This window comes from Bubalus bubalis, chromosome 5 (genome assembly GCF_019923935.1).
Source record: "Bubalus bubalis isolate 160015118507 breed Murrah chromosome 5, NDDB_SH_1, whole genome shotgun sequence".
In the NCBI taxonomy this organism is placed as follows: Eukaryota; Metazoa; Chordata; class Mammalia; order Artiodactyla; family Bovidae; genus Bubalus; species Bubalus bubalis.
In genome coordinates this window covers 53,560,174-53,578,505 of record NC_059161.1, presented here as the reverse complement: position 1 = coordinate 53,578,505, position 18,332 = coordinate 53,560,174, and the positions used below count along the sequence as shown (strand labels likewise).

At 47.1% G+C, this 18,332-nt stretch overlaps 1 protein-coding gene across 30 annotated transcripts in view; it reads left to right on the top strand.

Annotated features, from left to right (window-relative positions):
* The window catches only part of CNIH3 (cornichon family AMPA receptor auxiliary protein 3), a 182,288-nt gene that overhangs the window by 67,464 nt on the left and 96,492 nt on the right, over positions 1-18,332 (top strand). The window contains exon 1 of one of the 30 annotated variants that reach the window (XM_044943116.2): positions 7,314-7,592. The exons of 28 other annotated variants lie outside the window; for them this stretch is intronic. In XM_044943116.2, coding sequence (XP_044799051.2) covers positions 7,464-7,592 — 129 coding nt within the window. In that variant the 5' untranslated portion in view covers positions 7,314-7,463. Of the gene's footprint in view, positions 1-7,313; positions 7,593-7,655; positions 8,169-18,332 lie in introns of those variants that run through there. One more of the 30 variants, XM_044943136.2, reaches the window with a different exon arrangement.

Below are 18,332 nucleotides of genomic sequence, written 5' to 3'. Positions count from 1 at the left end.
CCAACTCTGTGAAAGGAGGTGCCTGGGCTAGTGGTTCCTACAGATGCCTGACCCTGGGATGTTATTCTCAGCAGTGAGGGGCCAGGACTCGGAATTTCCAGAAAGCTCCCAGGTGACTTGAATGTTCAGGCAGCATTAGGAAGCTGCAGCAGGCACTGGATGGGATCTCCCTGATGGTCCATGGCTCTTCTGAGTCTTATTCTAGAAAGATTCCTTTCCAGAGCACCATGTTAAATAAAGTTAATCACCTTGTCATTCCTTTACTCTCAGTTTGGTCCCACATGTGCACTTCTAGCATGTAATCTTTTTTGTTTTTTGAGGATAATTGCTTTATAAATTGTGTTAGTTTCTGCTGTGCAGCAGTGAGAATCAGCTCTGTGTATACATATATATCCTGCCTCTTGCGTCTCCCTCCTCACACCCCCATCCTACTCCTCTAGGTCACCACACAGCACTGAGCCGAGCTCACTGTGCTGTGTACCAGCTTCCCACTAGCTATCTGTTTTACACATAGCATGTAATCTTTCTATTTGCAGTTCTATTAATGTTTTCTATAGTTCCATTTTTTCCCTTCTCCAGGGAGTTTCCCAGAATTTGCTTCTTACCTGCTGGTTTCTGTTTTGACTCAGGTTCTCCCTAGGCCTTCCAGGTGGTGTATCTTGTTTCACAACAGAGAACAGTCTTTTCTGTTTTGTTTTTGCTTTATGTTTAAGTATCTACTTGCATTTTCTGCCCCTTATTTATTTTTTATGACTTTTTGGGGTTGTTGTTTTTTGTTTATTTATTTATTTTTCGGCAGTGCCATGTGGCAGGTGGGACCTTAGTTCTCCTACTGGGGATTCCCTGCATTGGAAGTGCAGAGTCTTAACCGCTGGGCTGCCAGGGAAGCCCCAGCCTTGACTGTTTTGATGGGGAAATGTGTTCTCTCGGTTGTTTGGTCTGTGAATTTTCTTTCCCCTGTAACAGAGTGAACTCCTGACTGTTCTCCCCTCTCGGCAAGGGGCCTGATCATCACTATTGATCCTTGACCTCTGTCTTTTATGGGACATTAACAGCACTGCTCTGTTCTCTTCTTGAAGTGGACTTTCAAATACAACAAGCCCCCTTATCTGACACTTTTGTGAGTCAGACATTGGTGGGGTCCACCTGTCCCCACCCCTACCCAGCAGCCCCAGGCCCAAGTGGCTTCAATAGGAAAAGGAGTGACATCGGCTGCCTGCTTTGTGGCCTACAGTTTCTTCTTCTTTTTTTAAAAATAATTAAATTTATTTATTAATTTTTGGCTGTGGTGGGTCTTCATTGCCGCTTGGACTTTTCTCTAGTTTCACCGAGTGGGGGCTACTCTTTGTCGCCGTGTGCAGGCTTCTCGTTACAGTGGCGTCTCTTGTGGAGCAAGGCTCTCAGGTGCTCAGGCTTCAGTACTTGCAGCACACGAGCTCAGTAGTTGCGGCTCCTAGCCTCTATCGCGTGGGGCTCAGTAGTTGTGGCACACGGGCTTAGTTGCTCTGTGGCATGTGGGATCTTCCGGGATCAGGGATGGAACCTGTGTCTCCTGCATTGACACGCAGATTCTTATCCACTGAGAGGCCTGCAGTTTCTTTTCACTCTCCACGTGTGTTGAGTACAGGCTGAACACCTCTGCTTTGTGACAGTGACCTACCTCCCCAGCCTCAGCCCACCTCTCTGGGCTGTGGTTTTCCCATTGGTAAAGTGAGGCGATGGGCACGGTGACAGCTGAAGCCCCTTTCAGCTCTTAAGAGAGTGAGCCCCACTCACTGTTCGGCGCCCTTAACAACAGGTGCCCGCAGAAGTGATTGATGAGAGCTGCTTAGAAAAGGCCTTTCTTTGCAAAGGATGTTGGTGTCAAGTCTGTCTGGGGAAGCCACATGTGCGCTCTGGTGATTCAGACTCCTGGAGAACCTTTGTGTCTCTTGGTTCCTGTGATCCTCTGAATAATTTATTTACCCCTTAGCATCCCCACTGCCTTTTCCAGCTCTTCTCTGCTCATTAGTGTCTGTGCCCTGAGCGGGCAGGGGCCGGAGGAGCCAGGGAAATGAGGATGAATTGGTGGAGTGGGAGCAGCACTGGGCCCAGGGACAAGAGGTTTGGGTGACGATGGAGGACCTCCTCCACCATCTGCTGGGATGCTCAGGGACCCTGAGTGGTCGTTCAGGGGCAGGGCTGTTAGGGGTGGGCTGGAGGCTGCTGCTTGCTATTTCCTAAGCAGCAGATCCAAAGGTGAAGGGAGAAGGAACACTCGATTGTGAAGAGGAGTTGGAGGTGTCACGTTTCCCATGAAATAGTGACATTCTGGGAAGATTACACCGAATTGTTGTACTTTGCATGTGCTATATTTGCTTCCTTGATCAGGCAAGTGCAGTTCCCTAGGGCCTCCGAGACTTACCCTCAGTGCAATTGGGATATGAAGATGCTGCAATTAGAGTCTTTGGGGGCACAGTGTGGTTGTGGCAGAGTCACTGATGGGGGCAGCCTGGGCTCAGCCTCTTCTGCAGACCCAGGTACCACCCAGAGGCTGCCTGGTACCTGCTGCATCGAAAGTGGTTTAGCCTCACCTGTAGGGTAGGCCTGCAGCACTTTTGAAAGGAAGACAGAGAAGATTCCCTTCCCAGGGGGCATGCCTCCCTGCTCCCCAGTCATTTCTCAGGGCTGTGCCCAACACGACCATGTACCATCCAAGGAGGAATCCCCCTCCATCGTCCCCAGCTGGGCTCTGGAGTCCTGCTTTTATTCAGTGATGCTGTCTTCTTCCCAGGTACGCTGGGAGAGCTCCTCCTTGCCTCTCCATCCCCCAAGCCTGTGTACAGAGAAGCAAGCCCTTCCGGTACCTCCCAGCCTTTGCTTCCTCTTCCAGCCACCAGCCCAGGACCCCAGTTTGGACCACCAGCCCCGTGACTAATCAGTATCGTGACATCTGAGTGGAACGTTGCTGATGGCACGGTTTCCACAGCCGTGGCCTCTGGGCTGGTCTCTGCAGTGGCACATTTCTCAGATGAAGGGCAGCCAGCTGTCAGAGGCCATGGGGCTCTCCCTGGAGGAGGATATTGGCCTGCCCCACCTCCAAATTCGAAGCTGCCACGCCCCCACTTTTCTTTCCCACCAGTAGTTAATGGAAGATAAATGGATTGCATTCATGAGATTCACGGTGACAGCTAACTCCCCTTCACATCACCTGAGATTAGGACCGTGAGCCCTCTGTTCTAGTCTGCTCTCTTTCCCCTACCCTGTCTCCTTCTCTGATGATGGTTACTTGATGAGAATGGAACACTGAGTTGTCTTTGTAAAACTGATGAAAGCTATAGGTTCCATTCCTCCTGCATCTTGCAGTCATTCCATGTGGGGTCTCCCTTGTAGGCAGAGTACGTCCCTTACGTAAGAACCTTCAAGTTGCAAACTTTCAATGATGTGAACATGCATTTGGTTCCAGGAAGGAACCAGAACCTGTGCCATCAACATCAGGCATGGGTGAAATTAACAGCTTGCCCTTGGTCTCCCGTTGCTGACGATCCTTCAGCTCTACGATCTCCCACCTCCTCTCCCTCCTCCAGTCAGTAACTCTTTTTGTCTGTTCACTCCATGTCAGCCCCTATATGCCAGCTAATGTACTGTACTACTGAAACTTTTTGAGGTATGATTCAGTTCAGTCACTTAGTCGTGTCTGACTCTTTGTGACCCCATGGGCTGCAGGACACCACGCCTCCCTGTCTATCACCAACTCCTGGAGCTTGCTCAAACTCATGTCCATAGAGTCAGTGATGCCATCCAACTGTCTCACCCTCTGTCGTCCCCTTCTCTTCCTGCCTTCAAGGTACTTCAAGGTACTGTACTGTAAGATTAAAATGTTTTATATTTTGTTTGTTTTTGATGTATTGTTTGTGTGAAAAGTATTATAAACCTATTACAGTACTATGTAGTTGATTGTGTTAGTTGGCTACTTAGGCTAGCTTTGTTGGACTTATGAACAAACTTGACTGTTCTCGGAACAGAACTTGTGTATATGTAGGTGACTTACTCATATTCTTATATTCTCAAATTTGAGTGTGCATGTGAGTCACCAGGAAATGTTCATGAAGTTCAGATTAATTCCTGCCCTTGGGGATTCTGGTTTGGGTGGGAGGACTGATCATGCTCAGTTTGGATATAAGGATTCGTTAGAGAATGAGCTTTTACCTGGATTGCTGTTCTCTGTGAGGATGGGAGGATATTCGCTGTGATGATGGCTAATATTGATTAAATACTTAGTCCACCAGGCAGCATCCTAACTGCAGCGACTCTTTTAATCCTCACAGGGTCCTCTTGTGCAGATCCTGTTGTTAGTTCTATTTTTAGATGAGGAAATGGAGGCACAAAAACTTTGCCTGTGGTCACAAAGGTAATACGTGGCCAAGCCAGTAGAGATTCCAGGCAGTCTGACCCCGGAATACGGCTCCTTCCCATGTGCTACCCTACCTCTCTGCTATACCGTTTGGGTAACTGTGCCAAGCTCTCTGTGTTCTGTAGGCAGAGATTTTTTTTTTTTAAAGAAAATGATTGGTATTTCTGAGGAAGATCCCCTGGAGAAGGAAATGGCAACCTGTTCCAGTATTCTTACCTGGGAAATCTCACGGACAGGGGAGCCTGGTGGGCTACATGTCCTGTTCTAGCAAAAGACTCAGACGTGACATAGCAACTATACAACAACAGCATAGTCCTAGAACTGTACGTACATGTGAGTATCTCTGATGAAAGAAAATGCAGAGGTGGTTAGGTCATCCATCTCGAGATAGAAAGCCTGAGCCCTACTCAGTACTCTGTAATGACCTATGTGGGAAGAGAATCTAAAAAAGAGTAGATGTGTGCATGTGTGTAGCTGATTTACTTTGTTGTACACTTGAAACTAACACAACATTATAAATCAACTATAATCCAATTAGAAAAAAAAAAGAAAAGCCTGAGCCTATGAGGTTAGAGGTGGGCAGAAGGAGTAGTCAGGATAGTGTGAGTAGATTCTACTCTGCGCTCTCTCTCGAGAGCTCTTGTCAATACTGCTGGACATAAAAGTCAAGATGCAGGGCCCCCAAAGGGTCCCTATTTTTGCCAGTGTCAGCCAGCTGCCACCCGGCAGCTTGGACCAGTCTGTAGGCCTTTTGTGGTCTTGGTGGCTGTAAGGCTGGCGTTTGGAGAGTGTGCATTTTGGTTTTAGCTTTTATATTCCTTTCCTTAAATGCATATAGTCCTTCCACAATCATCAAGTACCTACCAAGGGTCCTGGGCCTCAGGAATATAGGGAGGAAGAAAATACAGCCTGCCCTGAAGGAGGTAGCAGTCTTTAGGAGAAGACATACACAATAGGAACAGTAGCACTCCAGGGCGCTGGTTGCTGCCTCCACAGGGAATCTTATTTGCAGTGTCTCTGGGACACTGGTTCCAGCCACATCTACATGGAGCTCATTCACACTTAAGGAAACTGGAGAAGATGCAGTAAGATGTTAAATAACCACACTGGGCCTGCTTTGGGCCCTGCAGGCCCATCAGCTTGACAGGAGTGATCCAGGCAGGACAGTGAGTCCAGGAGGCAGGACCAGGTGAGGCAGGAGGCCAGGCAGCCTCCCTTCTGTGACCCCCAACGTTGGGGGCACCTGGGATGAGAATCCAGCCCAGATGAGGCAGCTCCAGGGTTTCCATAGCTGGAAGGTGGGTACTGGTACAACCCTGGTGAATGCTGGTGGGGCCTTTGGTCTGGGTTGGAGGCTGAGTGGCTCTGGGGGCCTCTTCGACTGGACTTTCTTCATGAAGGTGGGGTCGATTCTGCTTTGCAGGCTCTCAACATGTGCTTGGTGACTGAATGTGTAGAAGAGACTGTAAATATCTCTACTGGATAATTTCATATCCAGCATGGCAGCTATGGAGATGGATTACAGCATATCAGAGAGAGTGGGGTTGGACCAAATGATGTCTAGGGGACCTCTTGACTCCAACATGCTGCCTGGCACACAGCAGCATGTGTCTTTTGAAACAAATTCTACAGTTTCTGGAAGAAAAAAAGCATCCACATAACCCTTCCCCACTTATCTTTGTTCTCATCCATTTTTCATTAAATTTCTCCTGGCTGCTGCAGGTGGATGACTATCCTTTACCCTGAAGACACCTGACTGTTCAAAACAGCCTTGCCTTCAATTTGAAACCCATGTTTTTTCTCTGAAATGCTGTAATGCCTATCCACTGCCACTAGAGGGCTGAGGTTTTTTTCCAGAGCAGCCTCCAGTTCAAAGGTTTGCCTACTGGGAAATCTGGACCGTGGGCAAAGACCCTGATGTTGGGAAAGATGCGAAAGATAGAAGACAGGAGGGGATGGGGATGACAGAGGACGAGATGGTTGTATGGCATCACCGATTCAATGGACATGAGTTTGAGCAAGCTCTGGGAGATAGTGAAGGACAGGGAAGCCTGGCGTGCTGCAGTCCATAAGGTCACGGAGAGTCGGACACGATTGAGCGGCTGAACAACAAGGCAAAGGCCAGTTCTGAAAACTCAAATGAGCAATAGATGTTTAAGCAGCCAAATGCCTACACATCTGAGCTGGAGGCGCAGGGGGACGGCGGGGGCTCCTGTGTCAATAGCCCCTGTGTGGCGGTAGCTGAGGTCTCTGTGCAGCTAAGGGAAATGGGAACATGTTAGAGAACCTGTGTGGGCAGTAGCCACGGGGGTGGCAGTGGCTGCCTCACCACTTTGAGCCATGAACAAACATCCAAAGTTCAATTATTTCCACCTCTCCCACTGCCCCCACCCCCAAATGGAAGAGTTTATGTTGTAGCGCTTGTATATTTATTTTTTTCCCCCAGTCATCCTTCCCTGAAGGAGTTAATAAGGACTGAAATGACCAATGAACAGAAAGCAGTGGGGAGATGTGAGGAAAGAATGGACCATGTTTAATTTATGGACCAGATAATCTCTTGCTCTTGGCAATGTGCGGGATATTTTCAGCCCTGAGCTGGGCAGCCCTTTAGGGAAACCGGTTTTATTTAATTCTATTCATAGTTATATTGAGCACTTGTTTATCTGTCACTATGTTTGAACTTAGAGGAGACACAATATGTAAGATTAAGGCCCCATCCTCAGGGATCTTGGAGTCAAAGATAAGGCGGCTGGGGATCAAAGCAAGGTCGCTGAGGTGAAACAGTGGTGCCTGGGCCTGGAGGTTTGGAATAGGCAGAAACTGGCTAAGCATTTGCTGGCAGAAACTTGGTTCTGTGTGGCCAAGCCTGTGGTAGGAAGTTCTTACCTGAGACTGATGGCAAGAACCAAAGTGGTGAGCTGGGTCAGAACCCCTAGAAGAAAGTGAAGCTGAAAAACTTGGGAGACCCTATACGAAATGCACTATCAAGCCATGTAAAGACTTGAAGGAAACTTTTTTTTTTTTTTGACCAGACTGTGCAGCATGTGGGATCATATTTCCCTGACCAGGGATGAACCTGTGCCCCCAGCATTGGAAATATGGAGTCTTCACCACTGGACCACCAGGGAAGTCTCAAGGCTTGAAGGAGACTAATGCATATTACTGTGTGGAAGAGGCCAATATGAAAAGGCTACGTACTGTACGATTCTAACTCTGACATTCCAGGAAAGGCAAAACCATGGAGACATAAAATCATCATTGGTTGCCAGGGGTTGCAGGTGGGGAGGGATGAATAGGCAGAGCACAGAGGGTTTTTAGAGCAGAGAAATTCTCTGTCTGATACTCTAATGTGGACCCATGCCATTGTACATTTGTCCAAACCCATAGAACGTACAACGCCAAGCATGCACCTTAATGTAACTGTGGACTGTGGGTGCTTATAATGCGTCAAGCGTACCACTCTGCTGGGGGATGTTGTTAGTGGCGGAAGCTGTGCATATGTAGGGACAGCGGGGAAACCTCTGTGCTGTCCACTCAATTTTGCCAAGAACCTTAAGCCGTTCTTAAACAACACAGTCTTAAACAATCTGGGGGAATATGTGTTAACCTCAATTCTGGAGAAGACACAGGCTGGGATGGGGTGAGACTCCCCCAGAGCCAGAAGTTTATGGCTTGGTAGCAGAGTGATCAAAGAAAGAAGTTTGGAACCAAGTGGGGTGATGGAGAGAGGAGGAAACATCTTGGAAGATGGTCAGACCACCAGTGTAATGAGCAGGTACAGACAGGGTCTGGGTGGGTCAGGCTGGCTTAAGGGACCAGTGGCAGGTGGAATAGAGAAGAGTTAGAAGTAGTTTAAGTCTAGGAGCCCCTCTGAGGGCTATGAATTCAAAAGTAGGAGGAGGTTTCAGAAAGGTGTGCTGATGAGTTCTTTTCTGGGCATGTTGGGTTTGAGGTTTTGAAGGACCCTGGGAAGGAAACTTTGAGTCTGGAGCTGGGGAGAGAGTGAAGATGTCCAGCTAGGAGTTATCAGTCTAGACATGGTAGTGGAATTTGTGGGAAGAGATGAGATCACCAAAGGGAAAGAGCGTGAAGACAGGATGTTTTCCATTCCTTTATTCATTCACCGGATGTTTGTGTAGCGTCAGGAATTGTAATAGGCAATCCTCATTCTTCAGAGTCCTCTAGAAGCTAAGAGCACTTTTTGGGCTTGAGGAGAAATTTGCCTTATTGATGTTGGAGCTAGTGATGGGGGAGTATCTGAACTTTTCATCACTTCTCCCTGGGATGTGGATATGAGGAACAGTAAAGTGCACCGGGGAACGAGGATGCATTTTATCAGGACTCAGGCCTGTGCTCAGGGCTCCCGGTGCAGAGAGCTCCAGCACAGCTGTGTGGGGGCCCACACCTCATGGTTTTATCACTGAACTGGGAATCTCTGCCTCCTCTTAGCTCAAATCCAACTTTGATCACCAGTGTGCGTCCACACCCACAGGGTGTGATGGAGAACTGAGTAAGACGGTGGGGCGTTTGGCTCAAGAGAGAGGAACGTTGTGTGAGGGCTTATTGAGCTTTCAGTGCCAGTGACCTGGCCTTCCAGGAAGCAGGGCCTTGTTGGTAATTGTTGGTAATTGTTCCTTCTTAGGCAGAAGGAGCGGAGAAGGCAATGGCACCCCACTCCAGTACTCTTGCCTGGAAAATCCCATGGACAGAGGAGCCTGGTGGGCTGCAGTCCATGGGGTCGCTAAGAGTCAGACACGACTGAGGGACTTCACTTTCACTTTTCACTTTCACGCATTGGAGAAGGAAATGGCAACCCACTCCAGTGTTCTTGCCTGGAGAATCCCAGGGACGGCGGAGCCTGGTAGGAGGCCGTCTGTGGGGTCGCACAGAGTCGGACACGACTGGAGCGACTTAGCAGCAGCAGCAGCAGCAGGCAGGAGGAGCAAGAAAGCCCTCAGCCGTTCTACAGGTGTGAGCTCCAACCACCACTATGAAATGTGGGAAGTAACAGGCTGAGAACTGATTTGTCCTGAGTTGTGAACAACCCACTGTCCCTTGTTCCTTGAGTTTCTTCCTTTCAGAATCCCTGAAAGTCTTCCTTTTCTTTTTTTAAATTAATTAATTTGGGGCTGCACTGGTGCCTCTAGTTGCAGCTCATGGACCTCTTATTGTTGTGCCTTCTCTTGTTGTGGAGCATGGGCTCCAGGGTGCTCTGGCTTCAGTAGTTGCGGCACACAGGCTTAGTTGCCCTGCGGCATGTGGGATCTTCCCCGACCAGGGATCAAACCTGTGTCCCCTGCATTGGCAGGCAGACAGAATCTCTCACCTTCTTAGCCAGTGTGTAAGTGGTAGGGCTTTCCATATGTATTGTGCTCACAGATTGTGGTAGAAAGAGGCCCCAGAGATGTCCATGTCCCCTCCCTGGGACCTGTGACCTGTGACTGTGTTACCTCACATAGCAAAAGGGACTTCCACAGATGTGATTAAATTAAGGATGCGGAGATGAGGGGACTGTCCATGTGGGCCCAGTGTAATCACAAAGTTCCTTTTAAGAAGAGGCAGGAGGACCAGAGTCAGAACAGGAGAAGTGATGAGAGAAGCAGAGTTCAGAGGGATGCCATGGCTGGCTGAAGCCCACAGCTGGGGATTGCAGGCAACTTGACACTGGGAGAGAGAAGGAAGCAGATTCTTCCCTAGAGCCTGCAGGACTATCAGCACTTGATTTTAGCCCCTTTGTAACCCATTTTAGAATTCCAGCCCTCAGGACTGTGAATTAAGACATATTTGTTTAAGCCACTAAGTTTGTGGTCATTTGATTAAGCAGCTATAGGAAACGAATATACCAGCATGCACCTAATTTCCAATATATACCTACATAGGTGCTCAGTTTATTGGATGAATACTTTAAGCCCCAAGCTATGGTTCTCAGTGGTGTTTTCTCAAATCTATTGTTCTGCTGTAGTTCAGTTGCTCAGTCGTGTCTGACTCTTTACGACCCCGTGGACTGCAGCATGCCAGGCTTCCCTGTCCTTCACCATCTCCTGGAGCTTGCTCAAACTCATGTCCATTGAGTCGGTGATGCCATCAACAGTCTCATCCTCTGTCGTCCCCTTCTCCTCCTGCCCTCAATCTTTCCCAGCATCAGGGGCTTTTCCAGTGAGTCAGCTCTTCACATCAGATGGCCAAAGGATTGGAACTTCAGCTTCAACATCAGTTCTTCCAATGAGTATTCAGGGTTGATTCCCTTTAGGACTGACTGGTTTGATCTCCTTGCAGTCCAAGGGACTCTCAAGAGCCTTCTCCAGCACCACAGCTCAAAAGTATCATTTTTTTTTGGTGCTCAACCTTCTTTATGGTCCAACTCTCACATCCGTACAACAACTATTGGAAAAACCATAGCTTTGACTATACCGACCTTTGTTGGCAGAGTGATGTCTCTGCTTTTTAATACACTAAGTGTGTCATAGTTTTCCTTCTAAGGATCAAGTGTCTTTTAATTTCATGGCTGAAGTCACCATGCACAGAGATTTTAGAGCCCAAGAAAATAAAGTCTGTCACTGTTTCCATTCCACTCCCCACCCCCCCACCCCCCTCCCCATTCTATTTGCTTCATTTGGGTGGGTAGAGACTTGGGGGAAACTGCCCAAGCAAGGAAATCCCCAGGTTCAGTTCAGTTCAGTCGCTCAGTTGTGTCCAACTCTTTGAGACCCCTTGAACTGCAGCACACCAGGCTTCCCTATCCATCACCGACTCCTGGAGCTTGCTCAAACTCATGTCCATTGAGTCGGCGATGCCATCCAACCATCTCATCCTCTGTCATCCCCTTGGATCCGTTCTCTAATCTGAGCCACCTGGTGGAGCAGTCCTGAGAGGGCTGTTTGATTTCCTTGGCTCTGTCTTGCCCTTCACTGCTTCCACACTCTCTTCACTGCAAATCCAAATCCAGGAGATTTCCATGAGTTCAGAAAGCCAGGTGGAGTGATAGCTGCACGCGAATGTTGTGCTTAACAGAATCTTAGTCGTCTGGGAATTGGCAGGAATTTAGTGAGCGAGGTGTAGCGGTGAGTGGAGTCAGATGGGCATTTGGCTCAGGAGATAGGAGCAGTGGGTAAGGGCTTGTTGAACAGGTGTGCTTCCTGCACTCAAGATGCTCACACAGGCGAGCAGCTGATGCTCGGAATGATCTACAGAAGTGCTCTTGTGTCGGGGTGGCGGCTGAAGTTCTGCTTTGCACAGAACCTAAGTGTCCTGAAAAAGGTGAAGCCTCCAACACGGGGCCTGGGGCCATGCTGTCCACACCCTCAACCAGCTTCTGAGGCCAAGGAGCTCTTCTGGGTTGGGCTCAGGGTAGGGGATCTGGGTGGATAAGGTGGGGAGCTGGGAAGGGTGGGAGAACCTCCCCCCAGAGGACTTTCTGGAGTGTAGAAGGGGCACTCCCTGCTTAAGTAGTGCTTTTCAACAGGCTTGCTGTGTCCCTGGATCCATACCAAGCAGGGCGGTTCATTGAACACACACTTCCAAGCAGTTGCACAAACTATGCAATTTGATTTTAAAAACTTAGAATTAGGCCTCTTGAGATCCACATGTAAATTTTTGCAAATAAGCACCAGAGCCACATGACCTGGCCCAGCCGCCTCGCTCTGGACAGCGGCCCCTGACCCTGCTGCCCCTGTGTGTAGCCCTGTTTTTGGCTCTGGGACTCTAGACTGTAATGTTGGCAAAATGTGGGTGGTGGAGGGAAGGACTGTTCCCACAGCCATGACAAAAACAATTCTTTTAGAGCCTTGGCATGCTGTTCCTAAAAACTTTCTATTCACTTGGGGTTCCAGAGGCCTTAGACTTTTTACTTATTTATTTGACTTATTTTAGGCTGTGCTGGGACTTCATTGCTGCACTTGGGCTTTCTCTGGTTGTGGTGGCTCTTCTTGTGGCGGAACACGGTTCTAGAGCCTGGGCTCAGTAGTTGTGGTGCAGGGGCTAAGTTGCCCCACTGCATGTGGGGTCTTCCTGGACCAGAGATCGAACCTGTGTCCCCTGGATTGGCAGGCATAGTCTTAACCACTGGACCACCAGGGAAGTCCCAGAGGCCTCATAAACTCTCTTCTTGGAAGTAAGAGGTTAGGAGACTTGCTCGAACCCCACTCCTCGGATGGTGATTGAAGAGGAGGCTCTTTGTTGGTGCTAGAATTCGGGCGAGTCTCCCCCAAGCCTGGTTTAAGATCTGGGCTCCCTTTTTCTGCAAAGATGACTAGGTAGATATGGACCCACCTGCCTGTGTTCAGTGTAGACACTAACGTGATGGGGTCTTGTGGCCCAAGTCAGAGAGAGAACACTTTCTCTCTCTCTCTTCTCACACACACAGGTCAAATTGAATCCAATGCAGATCCTCTATGATGTGGTTTACTTGGCTGGAGGTAGGGAGTTTGGCATGATGGTAGAATTAGAAAAGCAGGGGAATAAAAAATTAACATAAAATAGCTTTGAAGGGTATTTTTTCTGACTATATGAATAATTCATACTTAATGAAAATGCAGATGATGCAGGAATGGTATAAGGCCACCGCACAGTGATAACCTGTATTAGCGTTCTGGTGACTATACTTTCATGTATCTTTTTATGGACACACATAGCATAATTTTACATAAAAGGAATTATATGAAATTACATCATATATTCTATTTTTTTATCTCCACTTTAGAAAGTTCTATTCTTCGCCTCTGTTCTTGTTCTACTATTCTGTCCACCCGTGGGCGCTTGCCTTCCCCCCCCACCACTGTCACCTCCCATACTCAAGGTCACTGGTGTTGGCAGCCTGGTGGGCATCTGCCATATATTTCTTCATGGTCATGTAATCACATACAAACACAAATACTCCTTAAGGGAGTGTCTTGGAATTGGTTTGAAGTTTTTCTGCACCCTGCTTTTCCTGCTGAGTAACAGCTCAAGGAAGCCCTTCTCAGTTCATCTGTGTAGCTCCAGCTTGGGGCGGCGTCAAAAGCCATGAATTGGACCCATCACTGCTTAGGCAGCCATTCTCTTACTGATGAGCATTCACTGTGTTTTCAGTTTTTTCGCTGTCTCAGACAGTGCTTGGACATCTAGTCTTACCTAGTGGTGCCTTAATTTCAAGAAACTAGAGCCCCAGAAGGAGGATTGCTGGGTGAAGGAGGTGTTTGTTTTCATTAACAGTAGACGTTATCAGATTGCTTTCCAAAGGCTGTGTCAGTTCACATTTTCACCAGTAGTGGGTGGAGGTTCCTTTTTCTCTGCTTCTCCAACAGCAGTGTACTTATCATAGTTAAATTTCTTTTTCAGTTTGATAGGTGTCAAATAATATCTCACTGTTACCTTCATTTGCATTCCTTTGCTTATCAGTGAGGTTGAAAAACTTCTTTAATGCTATTGACTTGTCGGCTATTTCGTCTTCATTTTTTAAAAAAATTAAATTTATTTATTTTAATTAGAGGCTAATTACAATATTGTGTTAATTTTTTTTAATGAATGCTTTCATTAAAAAAAAATTTATCTGTTTATTTTTGGCTGTCCTGGGTCTTTGTTGCTGCGTGGGCTTTTCTCTAGTTGTGGTGTGCAGCCTTCTCACTGAAGTGACTTCTCTTGTTGTGGATCATGGGTTCTAGAGCACAGGCTTAGTTGCTCCCTGGCATGTGGGAACCTCCCAGATCAGAGATCAAACCCGTGTCTCCCGCATTGCATGTGGATTCTTTTACCACTGAACGACCAGGGAAGCCCCTGTTGGCTATTTCTGCAAAGAAGTATTGCATGGAATTTTGACCTTTAATTTTCGGGTTTTGTAGGGTTGGAAAAAAACTGGCATGTGACCTCACCCAGACCTTTCTTCCCTGTGTGCTAGAGGCTTGATCAGATAGGAGCATGCAGATGACGTCTGTGTTGAAGCAGATCAACAAGGGAGACTGGGGTCAACGCCTGAACTGGACTCGACATCAGGGGGTTGGGAATAATGTGGCTCCAGTCCTCAAGGGTCTGCTGCACAAGAGTCAACAGGTTTGATGAGTTCAGCAGCTGTAGGCAGGTTGCTGAAAGTGAGGTTGGAGCAAGTGTCCGTTCCAGGTAATCAGTCCTTTTGCAGTCAGCTGGACTCTAGCCAGTTGCTTGGTATAGGAGGAAAGGGTGTGGGGTAAGGAAACAGAATTAAAGCCCCTAGGAGGGGGGAGACAAGGGCTAAGCAGTGCTGGGGCCTTGGCAAGCACACTCCTGTTACAGCAAGCAAGTCCTATACTGGGCAGGGTGGCTGAGGAAGGATCCTTGTTGTATACACCATGTCCCCAAAGAAAGAACAGGAAAGACATCAGAGCTGCACCACACAGTCAGCTCTGGACTTTCTTTAGAAACCAAACCCAGGGAAGCAAAACTAAGTCCAGGTTGCAGCAGCTGATGTGGCTGGGGCTGCTGATGTGCTTCATGACCCTGGTGAGGATTGCTTAGGAGGACGTGAGCTTCTGTTCTCCACTCAAACCTATCTGGGCAGGTCTTAGCAGCTCTGGCTGTGCGGGGGTGGAGAGGACAGAGGTGGTGGAAATGATGCAGAAGCAGGAATCACTGGAAATTTCCTTTGCTCATGGCGAGGAAAGGAACATGAGGAAGGGAAAACATTTCGTGCCTACCCAGTTGAGTGGCCACATTTCTGTAGCTAAAGTAAATTATTAATTAGGTTACATTTCCCTTCAAAATCATTTTTTGGCTAATCATGTTTCAAACCGGGAAGACCTCATCATTTGAAGTGACTGAGTTTATTAGACATTTCATTTACATTTTATGTTTTTCTTCCTTAAGTTGTGGGCTTGCATTTCTTAAACCAGTATTTTACATGGGGAGCAACTGGGTTTCAGATATTTCTATCTTTTTATTGATCACTTTTAACACTTCTCTCAGGAAGGCAGCTGGTAAAGAAAATATAAGACTGTCTAAGGCTTTTGCTCTGTGCATGGTGAAATTGTATGAACTCAACATAAACTCTCAGTTACTGTTGTCTTTTAACGCTATTGCAACCAGTAGAACCCAGAGGCTTCTACTAGGTCATATATTTGTTTTGAACAGAGTAAGGCAGCTGTGTTCCAGCCCCTCTTTCTTTTTAACCTAAGCTTAAAGATTTGAAGTTGCTTTTGGATAATCTAGGTGCATGTCTCCTTAGTATGGAGCTTGTCTTTTTTTTTTTTTAATAGGATTTTCTGTATGCTGATGATACAGTTTTTTCTTTTTTTAACTTTGGTCATAAGCTAACAGTGGCCTCAATAGGCACTTATTTTAGTCATTGTGTGAAACCTAGTTCTAAAACCAGCATCAGCAGATGTCCTGTAAAATTTAATTGGTTACATTCAATAGCTCCATAGAGCAGGTCACTTCCTTTAGTTACTTTGGGCACACTTTGCAAATAACTCATCCTGGAGAATTCATTAGAAAGCTGTTGTATTCAAAGGCTGCTATTTCACAGGCGTGTTACTGAGATTTAAAAAACAAACAAGCAAACAAACAAATTCCTCTGCTGAGCAATTAGTTAACTAGTAGTACTGGCTTTGAAATTTATCTAGGCCAAAATGATTCCATTCTGTATGTCATACAGAATTGAGAACTTGATTAATCATCGATTCACATGCTGGAATGCATCTAGAATATTTATTTGTTTGTTTTGGTGCCAAATTACTTTATTTGAAGGAATGGTACTGAGGAAAGAGTTTAAGTAGATGTTTTGGTACTAGAGTGTTTCCTTGTTTCATTTTTAGAAATATGCGTGTGCATTTAGTTGCTCAGCCGTGTTTGACTCTTTGCAACCCTATGGACTGCAGCTCACCAGGCTTCTCTGTCCATGAAATTTTCGAGGCAAGAATACTGGAGTGGGTTGCCATTTCTTTCTCCAGGGGATCTTCCCAACCCAGAGATCCAATCTGAATCTTCTGCATCTCCTGCATTGCAGGCGGATTCTTGACCATGTTAGACCTGGCCTAACCTTCAGGTCTCTTGTTGGCTCTATATTGGTCAGGATTGCAGTAGAAGACAGATGACACATTCAGAGGGGGTAATTAAGGATGGTTTAAAATTTACAGAAGAGGAGTTGGGTTAAGAAACCAACATGGATAGTGAAGCACCAGGGTCAATCAGAAGGGGAAACTTACCACTTCCAGTCTGGAGGGGCAAGTGGGGTGCAGTTGCCAGAACTTCATGAGAATTGTGGGGGTGAGGGTGCCTCCTGAGGGGCCTGTGGCCTCAGGTGGAGGGGCAGAAACACTACCTAACGCAGGTCCAGCAAGAAGGGACCTGGGGAATAAGTACCCTGCCAGTGCCTCCTATTGGCTTGAAGTAATAAGAAGCCAGAGGGCAAGGAGAGCCAGGTGGTACATTTCTTAGTGACTGAGCATAGGGTGGAGGAGAGCTGAGTGGGATCTAGAGGGGTAGATGGAGACTTTTCAGCACAGCTCACCTTCAGGTGGAAGGAAAATGGACATCCAGGCTGGAGAGAGGAACCCGGCTAGAATCCTCGGTTTTCACAAGTCATTGTCAATGTTGCTGGTGGCCACTGGAGCTCCATGTAGTAGGAGAACCACAGGATACCTGCAGTGGGGGTCCCTACTGGGAAAACCAGCCTCTTCTTACGTGTTCTCCATCTGTTCAGATGCCTCAGTGGGAGATAGATTCATGGAAGACTATTTGCAGAACATTCAAAATCTGGACAGTATGACTTGTTTTTACTGAGTCACACTTCATGTTGAGTTCTCAGCCATCATTGAGTGTGGCTCCAATGCCAGTCTACCTTTTGCTGTGTGTGCCCTCTACTGTGACTTAAAATATGTGCCATAAATAACTTAGATGTGAGTCTTGGGGATAGTTTGGTTCCCCTGAAGAACCCTTTTTCTTTCTGGACATCGAGAACTGCGTAGCTGATTTCTCTTCATGTCTTAATTTCTGGGAAGCCTAGATCCAAATTTTCAAGCTACCTGATTTGGCTTCCTTTGGGATCCTAGAATTTGTGTATGTTTGTGTGTGTGCGTGCGCATGTGTGTGTGTGTTTCCTTCTCTCAACTTTTACCTTTCATTCAGATTTGAATTTTTTCCTGGATCTAACTTTTATTCTCATTTTTTTAAACTATTTTAGGTAGTTCTGATAAGCTATCTGAAATAACTTCCTATAAGGTAGAGTATTCTTACACATTTTGAATATGGGTAAATTCAGTTAATCACTTAGGGAGTCTGGAGGAGAATGGTCTAGATGGAGGTTCCGAATCCTGGGACCTGCCTCATGATGGATGGACATGTGATTGCCCTCAGGAAACTGACCTCTTGAATGCTGGAGTTCCCTAGGGCTCTGTCTTTGGTGCAGAGATAATATTTCCTTAAGTGTATGTGAGGGTAGGAGAAGGATGTCCCTCACTTTGTCTGCAAGAAGCATTGGGTGGGTGAAAGTGAAAGAAAGTGAAGTCACTCAGTCGTGTCCGGACTCTTTGCGACCCCATGGGCTGTAGCCTACCAGGCTCTTCAATCTGTGGGGTTTTCCAGGCAAGAATACTGGAGTGGGTTGCCATTTCCTTCTCCAGGAGATCTTCCCGACCCAGGGATTGAACCCGGGTGTCCCGCATTGTAGGCAGATGCTTTACCATCTGAGCCACCAGGGGTGGTTGTGCTCAATTAATGAAGTATTTATGTCCGTATCTTGAGAAGTTTAAAATGCTTCCTATTTGTCCATGTGCTCATTCAACATTTATTGCAAGCACTGGGCCATGGATACAAAGATGGGTAAACTTGTTCATTTATCCTTTTGGTAGAGATTTGTTGAACATCTATTGTGTTGGCCCTAATCCAAATGGTGGGAAGGCAGCTGTATAAGGAAAAACTGAGATTTTTCCTTCTGTTGTGTTTCCTTTACAACTTCATTTCTGGTCACCAAGTGTGTGGAAGCCCCCTGCCACAC